Source organism: Vipera berus (genome assembly GCF_964194415.1).
Source record: "Vipera berus genome assembly, chromosome: Z".
In the NCBI taxonomy this organism is placed as follows: domain Eukaryota; kingdom Metazoa; phylum Chordata; class Lepidosauria; order Squamata; family Viperidae; genus Vipera; species Vipera berus.
In genome coordinates, this window is record NC_138205.1 from 94,187,881 (window position 1) to 94,210,684 (window position 22,804).

The following is a 22,804-nucleotide window of genomic DNA, read 5'->3' on the forward strand; positions in this document are numbered from 1 at the left end:
GATTAGAAATTAAACCTATGAAAAAAGATTGAAGGATATAGGTATATTTAATCTTGAGGAAAAGATGGTAGGATGTCGGGATATATAGGTGAAACTCAAAAAATGAGAATATCGTGCAAAAGTTCATTTATTTCAGTAATGCAACTTAAAAGGGGAAACTAATATATGAGATAGACTCATTAATGCAAAGCAAGATAGTTCAAGCAGTGATTTGTCATAATTGTGATGATTATGGCGTACAGCTCATGAAAACCCCAAATCCACAATCTCAGAAAATTAGAATATTACATGCAATCAATAAACCAAGGACTGTACATAGAACAATATCGGACCTCTGAAAAGTATAAGCATGCATATGTACTCAGTACTTGGTTTGGGCCCCTTTTGCAGCAATTACTGCCTCAATGCGGTGTGGCATGGAAGCTATCAGCCTGTGGCACTGCTGAGGTGTTATGGAAGACCAGGATGCTTCAATAGTGGCCTTCAGCTCTTCTGCATTGTTCGGTCTCATGTCTCTCATCTTTCTCTTGGCAATGCCCCATAGATTGTCTATGGGGTTCAGGTCAGGCAAGTTTGCTGGCCAATCAAGCACAGTAATCCCACGGTCATTGAACCAGATTTTGGTGCTTTTGGCAGTGTGGGCAGGTGCCAAGTCCTGCTGGAAAATGAAGTCAGCATCCCCATAAAGTTCATCTGCGGAAGGAAGCATGAAGTACTCCAAAATCTCCTGGTTGACCCTGGACTTAATGAAGCACAGTGGACCAACACCAGCAGATGACATGGCTCCCCAAATCAGCACAGACTGTGGAAACTTCACACTGGACTTAAAGCATCTTGTAGTGCGTGCCTCTCCATTCTTCCTCCAGACTCTGCGTCCTTAGATTCCAAATGAGATGCAAAAGTTGCTGTCATCAGAAAAGAGGACTTTGGACCACTGAGCAACAGACCTGGTCTGTTTTTCTTTAGCCCAGGTAAGACGCTTCTGACGTTTGTTGTTCAGGAGCGGCTTGACAAGAGGAATACAACATTTGGAGCCCATGTCCAGGATCCGTCTGTGTGTGGTGGCTTTTGATGCACTGACTCCAGCCTCAGTCCACTCCTTGTGAAAGTCTCCCAACACTTTTGAATGGCCTTTTCCTGAGAATCCTCTCCAGGCTGCGGTCATCCCTGCTGCTTCTGCACCTTTTTCTTCCACACTTTTCCCTTCCACATAGTTTTCTATTAATGTGCTTTGATACAGCACTTTGGGAACATCCAACTTCTTTTGCAATTACCTTTTGAGGTTTTCCCTCCTTACGGAGGGTGTCAATGATGGTTTTCTGCACAACTGTCAGGTCAGCAGTCTTCCCCATGATTTTCATTCCTACTGAAGCAGACTGAGAGACCATTTAAAGGCTCAGGAACCCTTTGCAGGTGTTATGGCTTAATTAGCTGATTAGAGTGGGACACTTTGAGCCTAGAATATTGCACCTTTTCACAATATTCTAATTTTCTGAGATTGTGGATTTGGGGTTTTCATGAGCTGTAAGCCATAATCATCACAATTATGACAAATCACGGCTTGAACTATCTTGCTTTGCATGTAATGAGTCTATCTCATATATTAGTTTCCCCTTTTAAGTTGCATTACTGAAATAAATGAACTTTTGCACGATATTCTAATTTTTTGAGTTTCACCTGTAATAGCACTCTTTAAATATTTTAAAGGATGTCACATAGGAAAAGGTCAGGACTAGCTTTTTCTGTTCTTCTAAAATACAGTATGTGGGATAATGGATTTAAATTGTAGGAAGGTAGATTCTTATAGAATGTTTTCAGACAAAAAAGTAAAGTTTTAAAGTGGAAATAATTATCAAGACAGATAATTTATTGCTATCAAGCAAAGTCTAGATTGCCATTTGTCTGGGATGTTGTAGTTTGCAATCTTGAATTGATACAACTCTCATTCTATGAAATATCTATTTAAATAGTTCCAGGATAGTTGAATGAAAACAGATACGGCAAAAAATGATTTATCCTAGATTGTTGGTGACTACAAAGTTTCTCTTTGAATATTACTTTTGGAATGACAATGTTGAATAAATATTTGGAATAATTTCAAAGTAGAAATGGCATAGGTCTACAATACAGTTGCAGTGTGTGTAGATGACATTTGCTTCCATTTTGCTTCCAATATATAAACTCACACGATTTTTTCCTTTTAAAAATATTTTAATATATTAAATTGTTTCATAAAAATATAATTATACATTATTTATTAAAATTAAATTAAGTTTTGAAGTAAAATTATTAAAATATGTAATAAATATATTAAATACCATAAATAAGTTATATCAATGTCATAAATAAGTATATGTCTAAAAAATAAATTCTCGCAGGAGAACAACCATGACATCTGTTTCAGATGTGAATATTTGATATGCCTGATTTAAAGCATTCAGGCATTACAGTTAACTTGTTATAGAAGGCGAATAACTCTTGACGTGGTCTCCATAAATAAAGTAAAATCTTGAAGAATAAAGTGCTTGATTACTATCATATTCCAAGCTCTCTGTTCTCTTAACTGTGCAGCAAGAGTTTTCTGAGTGTCAGGAGATGGTATGCTCACAGACTCAGGATTGTTCATCTGTTAAAGGAAGGGAAGAAGAAAAAAAGGTTGCTTTTTTATGTGCAAAAATACTTTACATACCTAATCTATAAATTACACTTATTACAGAAAAGAAATTTTATTTCGGTATTTGGTAATTGTATTTTATTTACATTTATTTTAACTGAGGTATACTCATTATATTCTTTAGTCAAAAAGTAAGCCAATTAATACCTCAATGTGGTTAGGACAGCGGTCCCCAACCCCTGGTCCGTGGACCAGTACCGGGCAGCGGCATGCCAGCAACCGGTCTGCACAAAGAAGAAAAGCCCCATCTGCAGGATGCAGGCAGCACACAAAACCATGCCCTCTCCGGTCCGTGGAAAAACCTCTCTCCACATAACCGGTCCCTGGAGCCCAAAAGGTTGGGAACCTCTGGGTTAGGACACCAAGCTAGAAAGGGGAAGACCAAGTTCAAGTCCTGCCTTAGCCATGAAAGCCAGCTGGATGACTTGGGGCCAGTCATTCTCAACCAACCCATGTCACGGTGGTTGTGGGGAAAATAGGAGTGTTGGTTATGTTCACTGCCTTGAGTAATAAATAAATAATAAATCTATTGTAACCAATGCAGCAATTATGCCCATTGTCACTGTAATTACGCCAGTACTCCTGTGGCAGCCATTTTGAGAGTGATAAAAATCTACAGTCCAAATTTACCCATTAGAGATTTAGTTAATTATTATAACAGCCATACAAAGCAGGGATTAACAACGGATTTAAGAAATAATTCATTAAAAATAACCCATAATTTTCTGTAGTCTGATAACATGCATGTTGATCAAAGTGATATTTTTTTCAGAGCTGAAGATTTGTATATTTAGACAACATTTCAATTTCAGACATTGAGAATGAACTGAAGAAATATGATCTTGCTCATTCTGCCAGGCATTTATATTTTTCAGTATCAGTATTCTATCAGATCACCAGTTGAAGTGAGACACAGATGTACCATTTACGATCGCTCCAGTTCTTGCTGGACAATTTCACAAGGTATTGCTGAGGAAAAACCTGTAGTACTGCCACTGTTATTGTGCTATATAATAGTAATAGCTATATTCTTATTGATTTATTAAAGTGATTTATTGAAGTTGGCATCAGAATGTTGAGGACTCAACTTCAATAAGTCACTTTAATAAACAAATCAATAAAAATACAGCTATTACTATTATATAGCACAGTAGCATACAACCTTCTGGGCACCAGGGACTGGTTCCATGGAGAGAGCTTTTTCTGCAGACTAAAGGGGCTCTGGTTTTGCATGCTGCCTGCATCCTGCAGGTGAGGCTCCGCTTGTTTTTGTGGCCTGATTTCTGACATACTGCGGACCGGTACCAGTCCACGGACCGGGGGTTGGAGACCCCTGATATAGCAGAACAAATGTGCAAGGTCAAATGTAAATACTGCTTACCATCGACTTCAAGGTTTCTGCCAGGTGCTGAGTACCAGTTGATAAAGATACACTTCTTTGCGTAGTTTCTTCTATATATTCTAAGAATATTCTGAATGCATAGAGGCCACCTGAAAGTTTTCTTAGACAATTTTCCTAAATGAATGAAAACAAAAAGTATTGTTATTTCCAATAGACAATTAAATATTTTATAGTACATTATAATATATCTAAATGTAATTAACTACATATTGAATGAATAAAATAATGATATCTTAGGTAAAAAAAACCCATCTCCAAGCTGAGGAGAAAGAGAAATGAGGTCTTGGAGAAACAGATGTACAAAATGTTTCAAAAGATATTACAAAAAAAGCATAAACCTTTCCAATGTATATTAATATTCAACTTGCCTTTTGGAATCCAGGCTGGTAGCATCCATCTTCTTTAATTATCTTTGGAAGGTTGAGATTATTTTGTGCCATGATTTCCAATGTACCTTTACAGGCATTTTGTTCCTTGCACAGCTGGTAAAACATAAAGATATAATTGTTTGCAGGTGATCCACCATAGTTTTATATGGCTTTCTGACTCTTTCAATCTGTCTATATTAACCTCTTCAAACTGTTTTGGAACTATAGTTACTAGAATCCCAAGCCATGGTAGTTAGGAAACGTAAGAATGGTAAACCTTGCATATCTGGAAGTCTGATGGTGCATCTAGTAAAGTAAGATGTAACATGTAACATTTGACAATTTTAGCAGCAGGCAGAAATCTGGAATGTTCTACCTACCTTACGTTCAAACAGTAAGGTTTGAAATTTGAAATAGTTTGCCATTTGTATTGCTAATGGTTGTGCTAAGTTTTACACTAACCTCACAAAATTTATTTAAGAATTTTAACTAATATGATTAGTTTTCTTCTGTGCTATGCAAGTATGTTCTGCAATGAAAAATAACCTTATAGATTGCTGTTGCAAATAGCCAGCACTGATTGTGGGAGGAGATGAAGAATCTAATCACCCCATCGCCTGTTTTGAGTTTAAAATAGGTTGCTCTATATCAGGGGTCTTCAAACCTGGCCCTTTTATGACTTGTGGACTTCCAGAATTCCTGTCAGGCACGCTGGCTGAGGAATTCTGGGAGTTGAAGTCTACAAGTCATAAAAGGGCCAAGTTTGAAGACCTCTGCTCTAACCCACAAGCAAATACTACATAAGTAAAGAATGGGCATCTGATACACTGAGCAATCTAGAAGTGCTATGAAAAACAAACCATTCCTTTAAAAATGAAAGTGAAAACATACATGCCTGAGAAGTGAACCATACATAAGGTAACTTCCTCTTGAGTTCCTCTACTACAAAATTCCCAGAATTATCTTTGCTTAGTTGAATGTTAAAACTAAACTTACTTGATTTTATTTCTAATTGGGAAAAAGGATACAATCCTTATACGGACAAACTGTACAAACTTTTATAATGACTACACTGCTGTATATTTAATCCAGCAACTGAAAGAGTATAGCTTTTGCTTCAAGAAAGGACTGTGATTGCTTTGTGCAGCAAAAACAGCAAAGGATTTTAAGTCACTAGAAAAACTAACCAAACTCGTTTGTATCACAATCCACTGGCTCAGATCCATCCGTCTGAGGAAGTGATTCCTGAAATTTTATTTCATAATAAACCAATTTCTGTTTAAACAGCCACACGATTAGCAGATGTTTTAACCAATCACTGGTATTAGATGATAATATTTGTATATTCCCCAAAAAGCATATTAAAGCAATCCTTTGACGGGACCATGAAACTATGCAAACTTTCGAGTTCGTATAAGAGATGGGATTGGGGGTGCCTGTAAAGAATGCTCGAGCAAGTTGTTGGATCCCCCTCAAGGCTTTGCCTTTCTTTTTCTTGCTTGCAATAAATGCTGTCCTAGGTAATTCACCAGCTTCTCTGGCAAAGATCGGACTCTAATTGGCGAGCCAGTACAAACCCCATCCCGCGCATCAGCAAGCTTCATGCCGCAAGGCTCAAAGTTATCTAAGCACGGGAATCAAAACGACTCTCGGCTCTTCCAAGAAAAGGTGCAATCAGACACCCGCTCCGGGAAACGGAGCATGCTCCTTTCCTTGTTAAAAGTCAGAAGAGCTCAGCTCAGAAGAAGGGCCACACTCCTCTTTCGGCTCCCGACAAAGAGCAACCTTCAGACTTCCTTACTGTGCGCCCGAACTCACCTCTTGATTCCACCTCGCCGCAGTGCCTTGTAACCAAAGAGCCAACTCTGTCTGAGCGTTCAGTTGGACGCGCCCGGCTGCCGAAGTTCTGGAGGAGGGATCCTCGCCAAATTCCTCTTCTCCGGAGGAATCTCCGATAGGGAAAGCGTGGGCTCCAAAAAGCAGCAGCAGGAGGGCAGCAGCAGCCCAGGAACAGCCTGATGAAATAGATAGAAAAGAGGAAATGAACAGGTCTTCCTCGGCCAAGTAGATGCTCCCTTGCCCAACTTATTTTAAACTTACATCCCGATAGTGCAAGCATAATCTTTAGACTTTAAATCTTTTTTTCTTTTTCTTTTTTGAAATAGGCAAGAAGCTTTGTAGTCTGGCTGGCTGAAGGGCTGAATGAGTGGTGCCACATTTCGAATCTACTGTATTTATTGAAAGGCTCTGGGAAAATCCATGGTTAGTTAACATAGAACAGGTTTTTTTTTTTAAAAAAATACTACATCGCAGAGGAAGGAAATAGGAGTACAGCAAAAGCTCGTGCCCAGATCGGAATTCTTAGTGGGCTTAATTTATTAAATAATTTTTTTGAAACTAATGGACATCTACTTTTTTATTTTGGGAGAAAGAACAAGACTGGCAAAAATATTAAAAATTTAAAAATCAAGTTTATTTGAAGAAGCTTTGATCTACAGGCAAGCACATTTATACAGGGGTGAGCCTCATGGGAAGTGTAGGCAATTACTTTTAAAGAACTTAGAATACTTTGTTGTTTAAAGTAGCTGATGATTTTATATGGGACAGAGAATAATAATGAAAGGGGTTCCTTCCAAATAAAGTTAAAAACCAAGGAAGGTATTTCTACGATGAATACAGTTTGTTTAGTTTCATAAACCCAGACAATTGTGATTTATACATTTATAAAAAAATCAACTTCATGAGTGAACAGGATCAGCAAAAAAAAATAAAATAAAAAAAATCCAGTTAGACTAGGAAGATCCCCAAGAATATAATGATAAACCAGAATAAAAGTCCCTTGAGTTCAGCTTCAATCTTGGTCACTACAGAGACAACCTATATCATTTTCTTGGCAATAATATTTCAGTGGTTTGCCACTGTATTCTTCTGGGAGTTTTCTAATCTAACTGGATTTCTCTTTTTGGCAGTCCCCCATCCAAAAACTAACCAGATCTGATTCTGCTTAACTTTGAAACCTAACATTAGCTAGATGCCCTCTCAGAATAATAGTCTTTAAATCTTAATTGCTTATGAAATCTCTTAGATCATTCTTATATGCTTAGTGCAATACTCTCCAAGTGTTAAGATAATTGAACAGAAACCTTCACAAAGAGTTTCCTGAAGGAAAATATGTTAAGGTCAGATGCAAGTGGATGCCAAAAGCTTCCAGTCATAAATATTACACCTATCTTGCATTTCTATCTGTGTAAGAGGTCAGATTGCCCTGTTGGATTGGAAACCACCAGCCACGCAAAGAGGAGGGATCAAGTTGGGAGTTAGCTTTGATTCACTGCCCAGATGCAAGTCACCTAGGACTGATTCCCACTTAAGTTCCATAAAACTTTTTCTGTTCTCAAAGAAGGGCAAGCAATCTGGGGAGTATCTTGTATTATAGGTAGAAAACAATAAAATAATAATAAGAAGTTGGAAGGGAACTTGGAGGTCATCTAGTCCAACCTCCTGCTAAGGCAGGAAACCCTATACCATTTCAGACAAATGGCTGTCCAGTCTCTTCTTAAAAACTTCCAGTGTTGGAGCATTCACCACTTCTGGAGGCAGGTTGTTCCACTGGTTAGTTCAACTTCAACCTTTCATGGGTGGATCTGGTTACTTACGCCTGACTGTTTTTGTGTCTTTGAGTCACCGTTGACTCCCTGCAGATTTTTGGGTAGGATTTCAGAAATAGTTTTGCCATTGCCTCCTTCCTAAGACTGAGAGACAGTGACTGGCCGAAGGTCCCCAGTTGGTGGGGACTAGAATTCAATTTTCTAATTTCTAGCCTGATGTGTTAACCAAATTGGCCCTTCAGGTTGCCCTACTTTGTTCAAATATAAAAAGCCACCTTCCCTCTAAAAAAAATTGCTAAAAAATTATTCATGGGGAATAAAGAGACATTTCAGCTTAGAGTTGGTTAAAGGGAAGAAACACCTGAGATCAAACCTGTCGGTCTATATCTGCCATTTCCCAAGGAAAGGCAGACAGTCTGACAAGATTCTTGTAATATAGGTGATCTACAATAAAATATATACTTGGACCTATTCACAATTGATTCTGATTATTATTTGGTATATGGTGATGATACATTAGCCAGGAGAATACAATGCTATTACAAAGTAGTTGTTTGGCTGCCAAAAATTGCCAGTCCGTCATGTTCATGCTTGCATGCTAGCCAGAGTATACCACAGGGGGGCAGACTAGCTTTACACACATAGAACCTGAGGACATTCTGCAGTATCATCCAGGGCTTTTCCCACCATCAATATCATGTTGCCTTTGGGCAGGTTCAACACTGGTTGAATTTATACTGCTGCTCAAAGCACCATTTTTTCCCACTGAAATGGTACCTATTTATCTACTTGCATGTAATATGCTTTCAAACTGCTAGGTTGGCAGAAACTGAGGCAAGTAGTGGGAGTTCACTCTGTTATGCAGTGCTAGGACTCGAACCACTGGAGCAAAGACTATCTCCAGTGTCTTTAAGCTACTGAGCACCATGGTTCATGGTACTGATTACTTGTGCCTGACAATGGCTGTGTTTATAAAACATGCAAAGCCATCAGTTCTGGAAAGGATTAATGAGTATTTACATGCTGTCATCTTAGCATTATAGAAGGTGTACAGAGCTAATTTACTTGAAAATTATCATATATAGAAGATACATTGCCGCAGCCTATATAAAACTGTTTGGGTTCACATAATGGTCAAAGACAGTTTTCCTCAATATGATCACATTCCAGTTGTGTGTGTTCCACTTCCAGAAACTCAACTAGGATCATGTGGGGTGGGAGTTAAGTCTACACATCTCAGAGGCATCACATTTGGGGAAGTTGCTCTAGGGCATTATTTATTTTAACCATCATTTACTGAACAAACCATAAAGCTTAGTTCATATATTTCAAATTACAGAGCAATCATAGTTTGGTACTGAAAAAAAAAATCATTGACCCCATGACTTAATATGATATAGGAATTTGGTAATCAAATCTCACTCACAATTGATTCTCTATGTATGTATTTAGTATCTTAGAATAAACAAACTGATATCAAGACAAGCTGCAGTTTCTAACATACATAATATTAAACCATACCCAGATTTTAGGAGGTACTACTTTCTAATTTAATAAAACTGACCTCTTAATTGGCTTATAAAAAGCTCTTGAAACACATCCGTTTAATTAGGTTTTAACTGTTGTTTTTAAATGTTATTTATTGCTTATTTTAATAGAGTGATTTTAAATTTATTTATTGTGAACTACCCAGAGAGCTGTTAGGTGATGCTATGATATCTTTAATAAATTCAGTATATAAAATAATGGTTTGATTTCATACAACTTACAAGGGCATAATGGAACCCAGCCATAGTATATTTTATTTTGTTTTATTATTTATTTTTCCCTTTGTATTTGATATTTTAAACTTTTATTAACCAGCCTGCATCATCTTCTTGGTGAATAATTATATAAATTGAATGAACATATAAATAATATAGCATGTTATATTTTGACTAAGCTGTTGTGGTTGGTTAACCATGATTTATAATTTATTGTGTTATGCATATTAAACAGATAGGGTACTCCAACATTGCAAAGAGGCACTTTACGCGGATCTGATCTTGGAGAATCTCTGCCAGTGAAAAACCATCAGACACATTTTGTGGGATTTCATGGAATTCAGACAACCTATTCTTCCTGGCCATAGTGCAAATAGTCCTGAGTCTGACTTGGATCTTTAGAGTGGTCACACCTGGAGAGAGCTGTTCAAATAGTCAGTGTTGCCCATTTTGCTTTTACCTACAATAATGCCTGAAAATATAATTGTGGGGTATATTTAATACTTATTGTACATTCATATATTTTAATATGTTGCTTAAAACACTCTGCCTAAGCTTGATATCCTTCAGATAGGTGGCTTTGTTGGCTGAGTATTCTGGGATTTGAATTCTAACATATCTATGAAGCAGAAAATTAGAGAAAGCTGCTTCAAAACCATTTTTATAGAAGACAGTGTTGTTTGCAGGTGAAATAAGTTCAGGTCTTCCATTGTTGTATTTCCACTGTTGTGTTTCATTCCTAGTCTCTCAAAAGCAATTTTAAAATGACCTTCAACATCATGCTAAAAATACTGAAAAAAGGAGTAGAAGCTATTAGCGTAGACTCAGCCTTTGCACATCCTACAGTTAAAACCTCATCCTTTCTCCATGCAAAAACCCTCTTGACCTGAGTTCCTTAGGGAGGTATGTGAAATTGTCAATCCTGTATTTCTTTTATGGGAATTGCTACAATGCCCAAAGCTTAAGAACTGGGAGGATGTAAACCTTTCTTCTAATGGTGGGAGGAATTCTTCAGAGCTCCAGGTTTCCAAATAAAGCCAGGCTTGAAACAGATTTTTCTGCACTGCACCGAAGCCAAAAATAAATTGGCTCTCCTGCCAGACACACTATTAATATTTTGTTAATTGTATGTCCACGACCCAAAGTGATCATGCACATCAACTTTGCTGATGAAAGAAATGGTGGCAAGCCTAAATATTGGAATCTGATTTGGAATCAAATCACAACTGAGCTCCCTATCTTTATTTTGGTCTTTCTGATGTAACAAAATAGGAGTTTTGCTATTATCGCATGAAACATACTTGGTTCCCCTCTCTCATCACTTGGTAGAAGAAGAATGGAAATTTGTAAAATGCCCTTTTCTCCCCCTTTTACTTTCATTTGATGAGATAAATAGTAGATGCTTTACAGCAATATACTACCAGTATGCAAATGAATTACACACACAGTGATCTAATGGGGAACTCTCTGGAGGAACTACAAATATTTGCTGCATATTGAATTAACTGAATTAGAGTCAATTTGTATTTTTATTCCCCGAGATGACAAAACCCTTGAATAATGACACCAAAGCTCATGAAAGATAGTTGGATTATTAGCAGTGTCAGGATCTTTTTTTGCCTCTGTCCTAAACAATGTGTTAACACATTTAAAGTACCTGCTCTATGCCTACCTTGAAGTTTCACAAAAGAAAGACATCTACTGAGCCAGGGTTGCCTGTATGTTAGTTGTGTGAATTTTGTTTCATCCAGAATTGCTCCAATTCCTCTAATGGCAATTTAAAGAAAAAGAACAAACGTTCTTTGGTGATAACAGCCCTTTCATTATACATGCCATTCCATTTTTTTTAAAAAAATCTTTTTTGAAGTCTTTATTTGGGTTTCTAATTAAATACTTCAGTGATTTTATTTTGTATTGGATTATATTGTAATGCTGAACTGCCAGGATAGGTGAAGTCCACATGTGCAATGGGATTATAAATTAGCCATTGTTTTAATCATTAAAAAATCATATTTAAAAAGTTATTTTAATTTTAGTAATTAAAAATATTTTTTACTTTCTGTAGACATCTAAGGAGTCAGGCACTACCCCCACCATAGACTTCCTTTTTCTGCTATTGTATTTATTTCTGATATTGCCATGTTTTCTTTAAGAAATATGCCTGAAATTTGTTGGTTGCATCAATGGTTAGCCTAAAAATAGATCGTCAGCAATTTTTAGGAGGAAGTTTCCACAGGTTTTTTTTCTTTGTGATAACATTCCAAAAAAGATTTTCCCCAGCAGAACCAGTGACCTATTTTTTTCCAAAAAGAGGACATTAAAATATGATGATGAATGATCAAAGAAACTATAATTAACATGTCTAATTTTTGCAGAGTTTGTATAAATTAAAAGGAACAAAACAAAAAAACAAGTATTAATTTTAGTATATTTCAAATACTGTCAGTCTATATGATCTCAGTTGAAATAATTTTAAATAAGAACAGGAAAGTGAAAAAGACTTGTGTGGACTATATAGCTGTAGTTAAAACAAATTTGATTAATTTACTTGAAATTCTTCTCCTTGCTTCTATCTTGAAATAAAATCAGTTCAGTCTTTGAGGGGAAAAATCCTCAATAATTTGCTTCAGATCTTTAAAAATGGCTTCAGAAGAAATATTTTGGGAGGCCCAATTTATCTCCTTCAACACACAAAGGATTTATAAAGTTTTCTTCAATTAGGAACATTCATAACATAAGTATGTAAGAAATTCTAGAGATAATATTCACCAGGACTGGCTTCATGTGAAAGCACACAAAGAATCCCTACCATTTTTTACCAATGACACAAACAGAGAGAGATATTTAACAGTTCACTAGACTGAATTATATTAAAAAGTACATAAAAGTAAAACAGAAAGCTAAGTTGAAAGTAGCAACATTGGGGGAAGAAAATCACATGTGAAAATATGTCAGGAGATTCTGCTGTTCACACCATGTGATAAGCTGCCCAGGAGTCAGAAATCTGACATGACTACAAAAAAATGCTAATACTTTCATAAATCACATTGTTTCCAAGTTGTGAAGGCTTTATCTATTGCACCTGGGGCACTATCTCCTAAGGAGAACATAGGTAGGGTCAGGGAAAATCAACAAAAAGGACATGAGAATAAAAACAGATCTTATGGGGAAATATTGAAAATACTAGAAGACTTAGACTTTGCCTGTAGACAAAAAGATGGCAGTCTTTGCATATTTGAACAGCTATAACACAGAATATCACAAAGTCTTGATTGCTTCTGTTTTGACTTGTATGCATACCATATGTCTATGAGTTTAGATGGGTTTTAGTTAAAGAAGATATTGTTGGCTGAATATTGGAAAAAGCCAGACCATTTGATGGAAACAATAAACTGGAATAGTGTTGGTATTTTCCTTGCTGGAAATCATTAAAAAAAAGAGAGTAGCGAATTATCTACTCTTGGTGCTGTATATCTGGATTGATGGGGCAGATATCAGACTTGTAGGACCTATTTTATATTTTTTAAATTTGAACACTAATATCTAATAATTGGAACAGGTGTATAAAACTTTTTCCCCCTTCAGTCCAATCATATCTAATTCTGAGACACTGCCTGGACAAGTCCCAGCAATATTCTTGCAAATTTTTCAGAAATTATTTGCCATTGCTTCCTTCTTAGGGTTGAGAGACAGTAATTGGCCCAAGATCACCCAGCTGCCTTTACCCCTAAGGCAAGACTAGAACTCACAGTCTCCTACTTTTAGCCTGATTCTTTAACTTTTACACCAAACCGATTCTCAAAAGACATATATTCAGTGCTTTTTTTTGTAAAAGAAAAAGGTGCCGGAACTCACACATGTCATACAACCCGGCTTGCCTATCCTACAAGGTTCCATCCAAAAAAGGTGCTGGAACTCCATTCTGAGCGTTCTATGAGAAAAAAACCCCTGCATATATTTAAAATTATATAATTTAACATCCCAGAATTTCTTCTGACTACGAGGTGCACAGGAACGGGAGGCTATGAAGTACAACATACTTACATGACTAAACTGAACTGTAGTTTATTTAATATTCCAAGTTTGGTGGACACAATGAACATAAAATGGCCAGCTGAGCTGGGTTTGCATTACTAAAATCAGGGCTTTTTTTCCTCATTGAACGCTCAGAACGGAGTTCCGGCACCTTTTTTGGATGGAACCTTGTAGGGTAGGCAAGGCAGGTTGTATGACATGTGTGAGTTCCGGCACCTTTTCTTTTACAAAAAAAGCACTGACTAAAATATAGTAGCTTTCAACATGAGTGTGATTTTCAAACACACTAATTTTGTTGCTGTTATTAATAAAAACTTATGAGTTAAAAATATTGTTGATTTACAAATCATAAAATGCATCCAAATCTGTTTCTCTTCTCTATAATTTACAAAGCTTCTTTACCTTTTGTGAGTAAAGAGATAACAGTTTTCATTAGTAGCAAATTAACAGTTCTATAATTTTCTATTGAGAAGAAGCCAACTTAAGGTGCAGTTTTTCACCAGTTTGTTCTGCTCCCTTTTGCTCTTATTCTGTTATATTATTTTCTGAATGTGCATAGTTCTCCGATAGGGGTACCCTGCGGATTGAGTACTGTAGATCGAATTTCAGAATTCTCAGCCATGACAGAGGCTGGATTGGAAAAGACTAAAACATAGGCACAAGCTATATTAGTCCTAGCTAGTGGAAAAGGAAGAAGTAATCTTTTCCATTATTTTCCCTCACAAATTCTACTAAATTTCTACTAAAAAGATAACTCTTATAGGTGCACTTTTGAAAACACACATATTTATAGGAAGCAGAACTTCTCCACACCATGTGACTCCACCACTACTCCAAAAATGTTCTTCAAGGTTTTAAGTAAATCTCTGTGATAGCTTCTGAGCAACATCCATTGCATATTTCTTCTATTATACACTTCTTTCCAAGGAAATTGATGATAAAATCATTGGCCGTTGTTCACTATTAGTATGAATCAAATATTTTTTTCCTTTTCAAATCTGATATTTCCAATGACACTATCTTACATTTTCAACCTAAGAAGTAAATCCTGTTCTGTTCAATGAGTCTCAGTAATTCAAACTTTCTGTCTTATGGGTCATTTGACCTTGTAGTTATTGGTTGCTGTTACATTGGTTGAATATTCTACAGGTAATCCTTCTTACAACAATTCATTTAATGACTATCCAAAGTTACTATGGCACTGGGAAAAGTGACTTATGACTGTTTTCCATACTTGTGACTGTTGCAGCAATCTCACGGTCACGTGATCAAAAGTCAGATGCTTGGCAACTGGTTCACACTTATGACCGTTGCAGTGTCCCAAGGTCATGTGTGATCAGCTTTTGTGACCTTCTGACAAGCAAAGTCAATGGGGAAGCCAGATTCACTTGACAACCAACCATGTTATTAACTTTACAAATGCAATCATTCATTGAATAACTGTGGCAAGAAAAGTTGTAAAATGGGGCAAACTCACTTAACAAATATTTCACTTAACAACAGTTCTGGGAAACTGACACTGAAAGGAGCTGTTTAGAAAGGGCTGAATGGAAGAAATCTGTTTTGCACTATCTTCCAGTTGTTCCTTATTAGATATTTTGATTCTATGAATGCAAATCTACAGGAAATATGCTTGACTGAAGAAGTAATCCAATAACATGCACAAAGACCCTATCCTAAGTAGGTATATTGGGCTAATAGAAAAACTTCAAACTCCATATCAGAGCAAAATCTATATTATATAATATTACATCATGTTAGGTTCCATCATAGCGTTCAAGGTGAGATTCAAGGTACTGGTAATGGTGTTTAAGGCCCTACATGGCATGGGTCCGGAGTACCTTAGGGTGCACCTGCTGCCGGCATCAACTTCCCTCCGCCCTGTGCGCTCCCACAGAGAGGGCCTCCTCAGGGTGCCACCGATCAGAGAATGTCGATTGGTGGCCCCCAGGGGGAGGTCCTTCTCTGTGGGCACCCTGGAGCTATGGAATCGGCTGCCGGTTGAGCTCCGGATGGCGCCCGACCTTCGCTCCTTCCGTCACGATCTGAAGACACTCTTATTTGAACAAGCCGACCTGGCCTGATGGGAGATGGGTTGGGTTTTATGGTCATTTTTAATATCTGTATTTACTGTTTTTAGTCGGGCATATGTTTAATTTTCTTTTAACTTTTGTATTTTTGTATTTTTTATATATTTGCCCTGTTCACCGCCCTGAGTCCTTCGGGAGAAGGGCGGTATATAAATAAAATTAATAATAATAATATTTTTTCTGGTTTTTAGAATTCTTACTCAGTTGATATGGTATTCTTTGTGTATCATTTCTATTCAGATCTATGCAAAATGCTGCAGACCACAACAAAATAAATGCAAAAATATATGTACATGCCACATAGTATAATAGTCCTTGTTTAAAATTTAGTGAAGTTACAATGTAAGTGACTTATGACCATTTTTCACACGGCTGTTGCAACATCCCAATAGTCACATGATCAAAATTCAGATGCTTGGTAACTAACTCATATTTATGATGGTAGCAATGTCCCAGGATCGACTGGTCACCTTTTACAACCTTCTGACAAGTAAAGTCAATGGGGAAGCCAGATTCACTTAACAATCATGTAACTAACTTAACATTTGCAGTGATTCACTTAACATCTGTAGTGAGAAACATCATAAAATGGGGCAAAATTCACTTAAAAACTGTCTTGTTTAGCTCCAGAAATTTTGGGCTCAGTTGTGGTCGTATGTTAAGGTCTAAGTGTAATTTTTCTGAGCCGATATGGAAAAATATATTTCAAAATCCATATTATGGCAGTTAAATCAACTCACACTGAGAAAACATTATGCATGCTTTTGAGTTATTTCTCTCTACTTTTTATCAGTCAAGGTGGTAGATAAGAGAGAGAATGAAAGAGCATTCCACCATCAATATGAAACCATCACAATGTCATGAGAAATCTTGTAATGATGTTTCATTACCTCAAAAATTTTGAGGTAAAAGTGAACATCAAAATCCAATCCGTTAGCTGTTAACTTTCATTACATATTTTAACATTATGAAATCTTTAAAAATTACTCTTTTTCAACCCACTACTGAATATATTGCATAATGTAGAATTCTTAGTCATAGTTTCTTTCAAAAACCAAGATAGGGGGTAGGGCTGTTCAACACACATTTTTGCTATTACCAATCAAAAAATGCTATTTTTTCTCTTAAAATTTGAGTTCTGAAAAGAGGAAAATAGTGATAAAATTATAGCATGATAAGTTGAGTCTCTGTATATCACCTAAAGGACTTACCATATTCATAGAACACAGACATCTGTTCTTAATCTCATCAATGATAAAACATATGTCATGATCAAAGAATGCAACCCCCCCCTTTCAAACATATACCTAACATGGCACACAAATAAGCACAAGACAGACTGCTTTGTGGAATTACAATATGTATTTTATCCCTTGCTCTATGGGAGCATGGTGGTTCACACAGTTAGGCTGCTGGACTGATAATTGGCAGGATCGCATTTGAGAACTGGTTGCTGCAACGGGATTAAGTGAGTTCCCATCACATGCCCCAGCTTCTCCCAACCCAGCAGTTTGAAAGTGGGTGACTGTGAGTAGATAAATGGAATCGTGTCAGTGGGCAATTTAACTTGGACGTGAGAGGAGCCCCCAACTGGGCATCCCCTGGGCAATGGTGATGTCACCGTTCAATCCTTTCAAATCAAAAGTGCTTCTGAGTTGACAACACAACTCTAGTAACCCTTGCTCATCCTTACTCTTTCCCTCCAAGAAATCTGTGTCCCTTAATAAATACAAGAACATAAACTATAAAAGTACAGATGAATATCTATATGTATCACAGGGAAAGAGTTAATACATATTCATATCCATTATTTCTGATATCAAATTCAGAACATTTCAAGGAATATTTGAGGACTGGGTTCACACATCACATTAAACACAGTTTGTGTAACTGTTGTCTGTTAAATACAGCACAGATGGCTGAATTTATAAAAAAATTTGAATTTGAATTTTGAATTTTATTGAATTTATATACCGCCCTTTCCCGTAGGACTCAGGGCGGTTTACAGGGTATATAAAACATCAATACAAAAATTAAGAGCAATTTAAAAAGATTAAACTAAATCCCTGAAAAAATATAAAACCCCAGTTAAAACCCCAATTAAAACTCAGCCTGGGCCAGAAAGCTCGAAGAGCCAGGTCTTCAGGTCTTGGCGAAATGATCGAAGGTCGGGGGCAGTCGTAAGCTCCATGGGCAGCTGGTTCCAAAGGGCAGGTGCCCCCACAGAGAAGGCCCTCCCCCTGGGTGTTATCCGCCGGCATTCCTTTACCGCCGGCACCCTGAGAAGGCCCTCCCTGTGGGAGCGCACAGGACGAAGGGAACTTGATGCCGGCAGCAGGTGTTCCCTCAGATATCCTGGACCCAAGCCATTTAGGGCTTTATAGGTCATTACCAGCACCTTGAATCTCACCCAGAGGGCAACCGGAACCCAATGCAGCTCGCGAAGTAGAGGTGTTACATGGGAGTAACGGGAAACCCCCATCACAACTTGTGCGGCTGCATTTTGCACCAGCTGAAGCCTCCGAGTGGTCCTCAAGGGCAGCCCCATGTAGAGAGCGTTGCAGTAGTCTAAACGGGAGGTCACGAGTGCATGAGTGACTGTGCGTAGGGCATCTCAGTCCAGATAGGGTTGCAACTGGCGCACCAGGCGAACCTGGGCAAAAGCCCCCCTGGTCACGGCTCCTATATGGTCTTCAAAACTGAGCCGCGAATCCAGCAGGACACCCAAGTTGCGAGCCCTATCAACGGGGGGTAACACCTTACCCCCCATCATTAAAGATGGAATAGTCTGGTTAAGCCGAGATGCCGCTATGCACAGCCACTCAGTCTTGGCAGGATTGAGACGAAGCCTGTTTCTCCCCATCCAAACCCGGACCGCCTCCAGGCAGCGTAACATCACGGTGAGGGCATCACTGGGTTGGTTTGGGGTGGAGAAAAAAAGTTGGGTATCATCAGTGTACTGATGATACCCCACCCCAAAAACACGAATGATCTCGTCCAGCGGCTTCATATAGATGTTGAACAGGAGGGGAGAGAGAACCGACCCCTGAGGGACTCCACAAACGAGAGGCCTCAGGGCGGATCTCTGCCCTCCCATCAACACCGACTGCGAACGGCCCAGGAGATAGGAGGAGAACCACCGTAAAACGGTGCCTCCCACTCCCAACCCCCTGAGACGCCACAGTAGGATACCATGCTCGATGGTATCAAAAGCCGCTGAGAGGTCTAATAGGACTAGGACAGAGGAACAACCCCTGTCCTGAGCCCACCAGAGATCATTCACCAGCATGACCAATGCCATCTCTGTGCTGTGCCTGGGCCTGATACCCGATTGGTACGGGTCCAGATAATCAGTTTCCTCCAGGAACAGGGGAAGCTGATGCGCCACCACACTCTCAACAACCTTCGCCAGAAAGCGAAGGTTGGAGACCGGACGATAGTTGTTTAAACACCTGGGTCCAGGGCAGGCTTCTTGAGGAGGGGTCTCACCTTTCTTCAAATAGCTTGTGTACATAAATACATAGATATGGCTACACTTTCCCCAGGTTTCCTTCATGTATTCTTTGGAATGATTAGTCATAATGACTAAAAATACCATTTGATTTAACAATCCATTGTAATGTTTATCAGACATACCTCATGTTTTCTGTATAATTGTGCATGGGAGGGTTTTTTCTATTCCATGGAACTGTTATTTTTTATAAAACTGATTTCTCATTTTCTTTTTATGTGTTTTAAAATTTTTTGTCAAGGAAGCATACTTTCATTTTTTTTTTACAAAAAGCAACTTCTAATGAATTGAACATTGTCAAATATACAGGATAATACCATGAAATAATTTTCCCCAATTCCTTCTTCACCTGAGGCCACTTTGTAAAATTTCTTTCCTCCTTTCTGTTTTCTGGGTTCTTTGCTTTCATAATAACTCTTGAGGAGCCTGGCTGGGACTGTACCCAACAATCTTATTTGAAACTGACTCCCAGTCTTTGTATATAAAACTTATTTATTATTATTTATTTATTATATTTATTTATTAAACTTAGATGTCAAATTTCTGTAGCTTCATGCATCTTTGGCCGGCTCCAAAGATGGCGGACGTGCTGGGGAGAGCTCCGTAACCCCCCAGTGGTAAGGCGTCCCCCCAGGAGCCCCCCAGGGATGTCATCAGACCCCTGGGGTGGGGTCAGAAGTTTGGGCAGCTGAGTTGGGCAATGTGCCGCCCGCTGCCTCCCCAAATCAGCTGTAGGGGTGCCGCGACATCTGCCCCCCACCGCCTGGGCCGTTGGCGGCCGTTTTAAACGGGGCCAACATCTTCGCTCTGCCTCAGCCGCCTGATCTACTCCGGGCGGCGGTGGCGTCTCCGAAGGATCAAAGGAGACGCCACAGATCATCTGTGAGGCGGAGGCGGCGACAGCGAGGACAACAGCGGCGGTGAGAGCGAGAGAGAGATCATCTTCCCCAGGGGGCTTAAAACAGCGATGGCGGTGGCGGTGGCGGCGCAGCATCTCCGGCCCGCCCCCTGAGCCGCTGCAGCTGTACAGCCATCTGAAGTGAGGCCGACGCCTCCGCACTACCACGGCTCCCTGATCCGCTCCCGGGCAGCGGCGTCGTCTCCGAGGATCAGAGGAGGCGCCGCGGATCAGCTGGGCGGCGGCAACGGAGACGACGGCGGCCGGGACTGCTTCTCCAGGCCCAGTCGATCACCTTCCCAGGGGCCTTGACAGCGGCGGTAGCGCTGGCGGCGTGGCGTCTCCGGCCCGCCCCCTAAGCCGCTGCTGCCGTTGCAACCATCCTGAGCGGGGCCGGAGTTGCTGTTCTGCCTCGGCCGCCTAATCTGCTCCTGGATAGCGGCGGCATCTCCGAGGGATCAAAGGAGACACCGCAGACCAGCTGTACGACGGAAGCGGCAGCGAGCGGTGAGACAGCTTCTCTGGGCCCCGGTCGACCGTCCTCCGAGGGGCCTTGACAGCGGCGCTAGCAGCAGCGGTGTGGCGTCTCCGGCCCGCCCCCTGAACCGCTGCAGTCATCTTGAGTGGGGCCGGTGCCTTGTTCTTCCTTGACCACCTTGGGCTGCTCCTAGGCGGCGGTGCCTCCGAAAGATCCACACCAAAGGAGACGCTGGGCAATGGACGCGGCGTAGCGTCTCCGGCCTGCACCCTGAGCCGTTTGCAGCCGTCCCGAATGGGTGCCGACGACTCCTCTATGCCCTGGCCCCCACAACCGTTCTCCTGGGCGGCGTCGGCGTCTCCAAGGGATCAAAGGAGGCGCCGCGGACCAACTGCGCGGTGGCAATGAAGGCGAGGGCGGCAGTGACAGCCTCTCCGGGCCCCGGTCGACCGTTTTTGCCCAAGGGCCTTTGACAGCGGCGGTAGCGGCGGCGGCGAGGCATCTACGGCCCACACCCTGAGCCACCTTCTACGAGGCACCTTGAACGGAGACGGCAACAGCAGCGACATGACACCAGGGACTCCCATACCTCTGGGAGGTCACGCTCCGGACGGTCCCCAACCAATAGGGGCCTATGGAGCTGCGGCCGGGAACAACGCCCAGAGTATCAGGGAGGAATCTGTTTGGGCGGCTGAACCACCAAAGCCGACGCCAGTTAATGAATCCCTCCACCTTGCCTTCTGCCCACTCTCAACCATCCTTGCCCACTCTCTCCCCACAGGACATGACGGGTCTGGGTGCAAGCCACGGTGGCAGAGTGGCTTGGCCTTACACCTGCAACCCCATAGAGGTGGGAGCTCTATGGGGTATGCTTCACCCAGAGTACGTTCTGGACCACCTCCGGAAGCAGAGTCACAACCCATCGTGAGAGGATGTGGAGTGGCCTGCTTCTGGGGTTCGCCCGGCCAAGTGGCAGTGGCATGGTGACGGTCCAGAAACCCACCTACCCGGCTCGACCCTCCTGCAAATTCACCATCCAGGGGACTGCCTTCCCGGAACCCCTTGTGACTATGCTCCTTCAATACTCCAGCACAGTACTGCACGCCCTCAGGGGTTCCCCCCTCTCCTGGGTGCGACCCGCCTGCACTACATCCAATCTTGATGACGGGCCCGACCACTGGGCCTCTGAGAGATGGCCGGGCAGGGTCAGGGGCCTCCAGCATAAGCCCAACAAGAGGCCCCTGATTAAGTTCTTAGTTAAGTTTTTTGTGGGGTTAGGGAGGGGGGTGGGAGAAGATTATGGTTGCTCGGGAAAGGCACGCCTTCCAGCCACCATAACGCAGGCCAGGCCTACGACCATTCGCGACGGTGTAAATCGAGGACCAGTTGCCGATAATACCCAGTGGCGTACGGACAAACAGCCCATTCCCAGGATGGTGGGGAACGGCAGAAGGTGCACAAACAGAGGGCCGTATCGTCACCGGGAGTGTCATCTCCGCTCTGTACAAGCGGTGAGACGCTCCGACCCTCTGTACTTCCCCGGAGGACCCGGGAGCGAAGGTGTGCAGCCTCCTATGCTAAGGCTGGTCTACCTGAATGCCAGGTCCGTAGCTAACAAAGCTCACCTCGTTCGTGACCTAGTGGAGAGCGAGCATGCGGACCTGGCTTGCATCACGGAAACTTGGCTGGGCCCAGAGGGTGGTGTCCCTCTGGTTGACCTCTGCCCGCCAGGTTTCCAGGTACTGCACCAGCCTCGGACCCATGGGAGGGGCGGGGGAGTGGCAGTTATCATCAGGGAATCCCTTAGCCCGCGAGAGACCACCGTCCCTCAGATGGTCGGGTGTGAGTCTCTCCTACTGAGATACGGCCCGGTGGCGCAGTTGGGCCTGCTGCTGGCGTACCTACCACCTAATCGTGCAGCGGCGGCCCTGCCCGAGCTACTCGATGTCCTCTCAGGGTTGGTGGTTGAATTCCCAA

General features: G+C 41.0%; 1 protein-coding gene across 1 annotated transcript; it reads right to left on the minus strand.

Moving 5' to 3' along the window:
• Window positions 1-567: 567 nt before the first annotated feature.
• On the minus strand, window positions 568-20,445 carry IL6 (interleukin 6; the record flags this gene model as incomplete). The annotated part of the gene is made up of 5 exons (XM_081346255.1): window positions 568-2,626; window positions 4,056-4,190; window positions 4,445-4,558; window positions 6,263-6,459; window positions 20,250-20,445. The coding sequence occupies 5 exons, from the start codon at window positions 20,443-20,445 to the stop codon at window positions 2,459-2,461; spliced, it is 810 nt and encodes a 269-aa protein (XP_081202381.1). The 3' UTR covers window positions 568-2,458.
• Window positions 20,446-22,804: the final 2,359 nt, after the last annotated feature.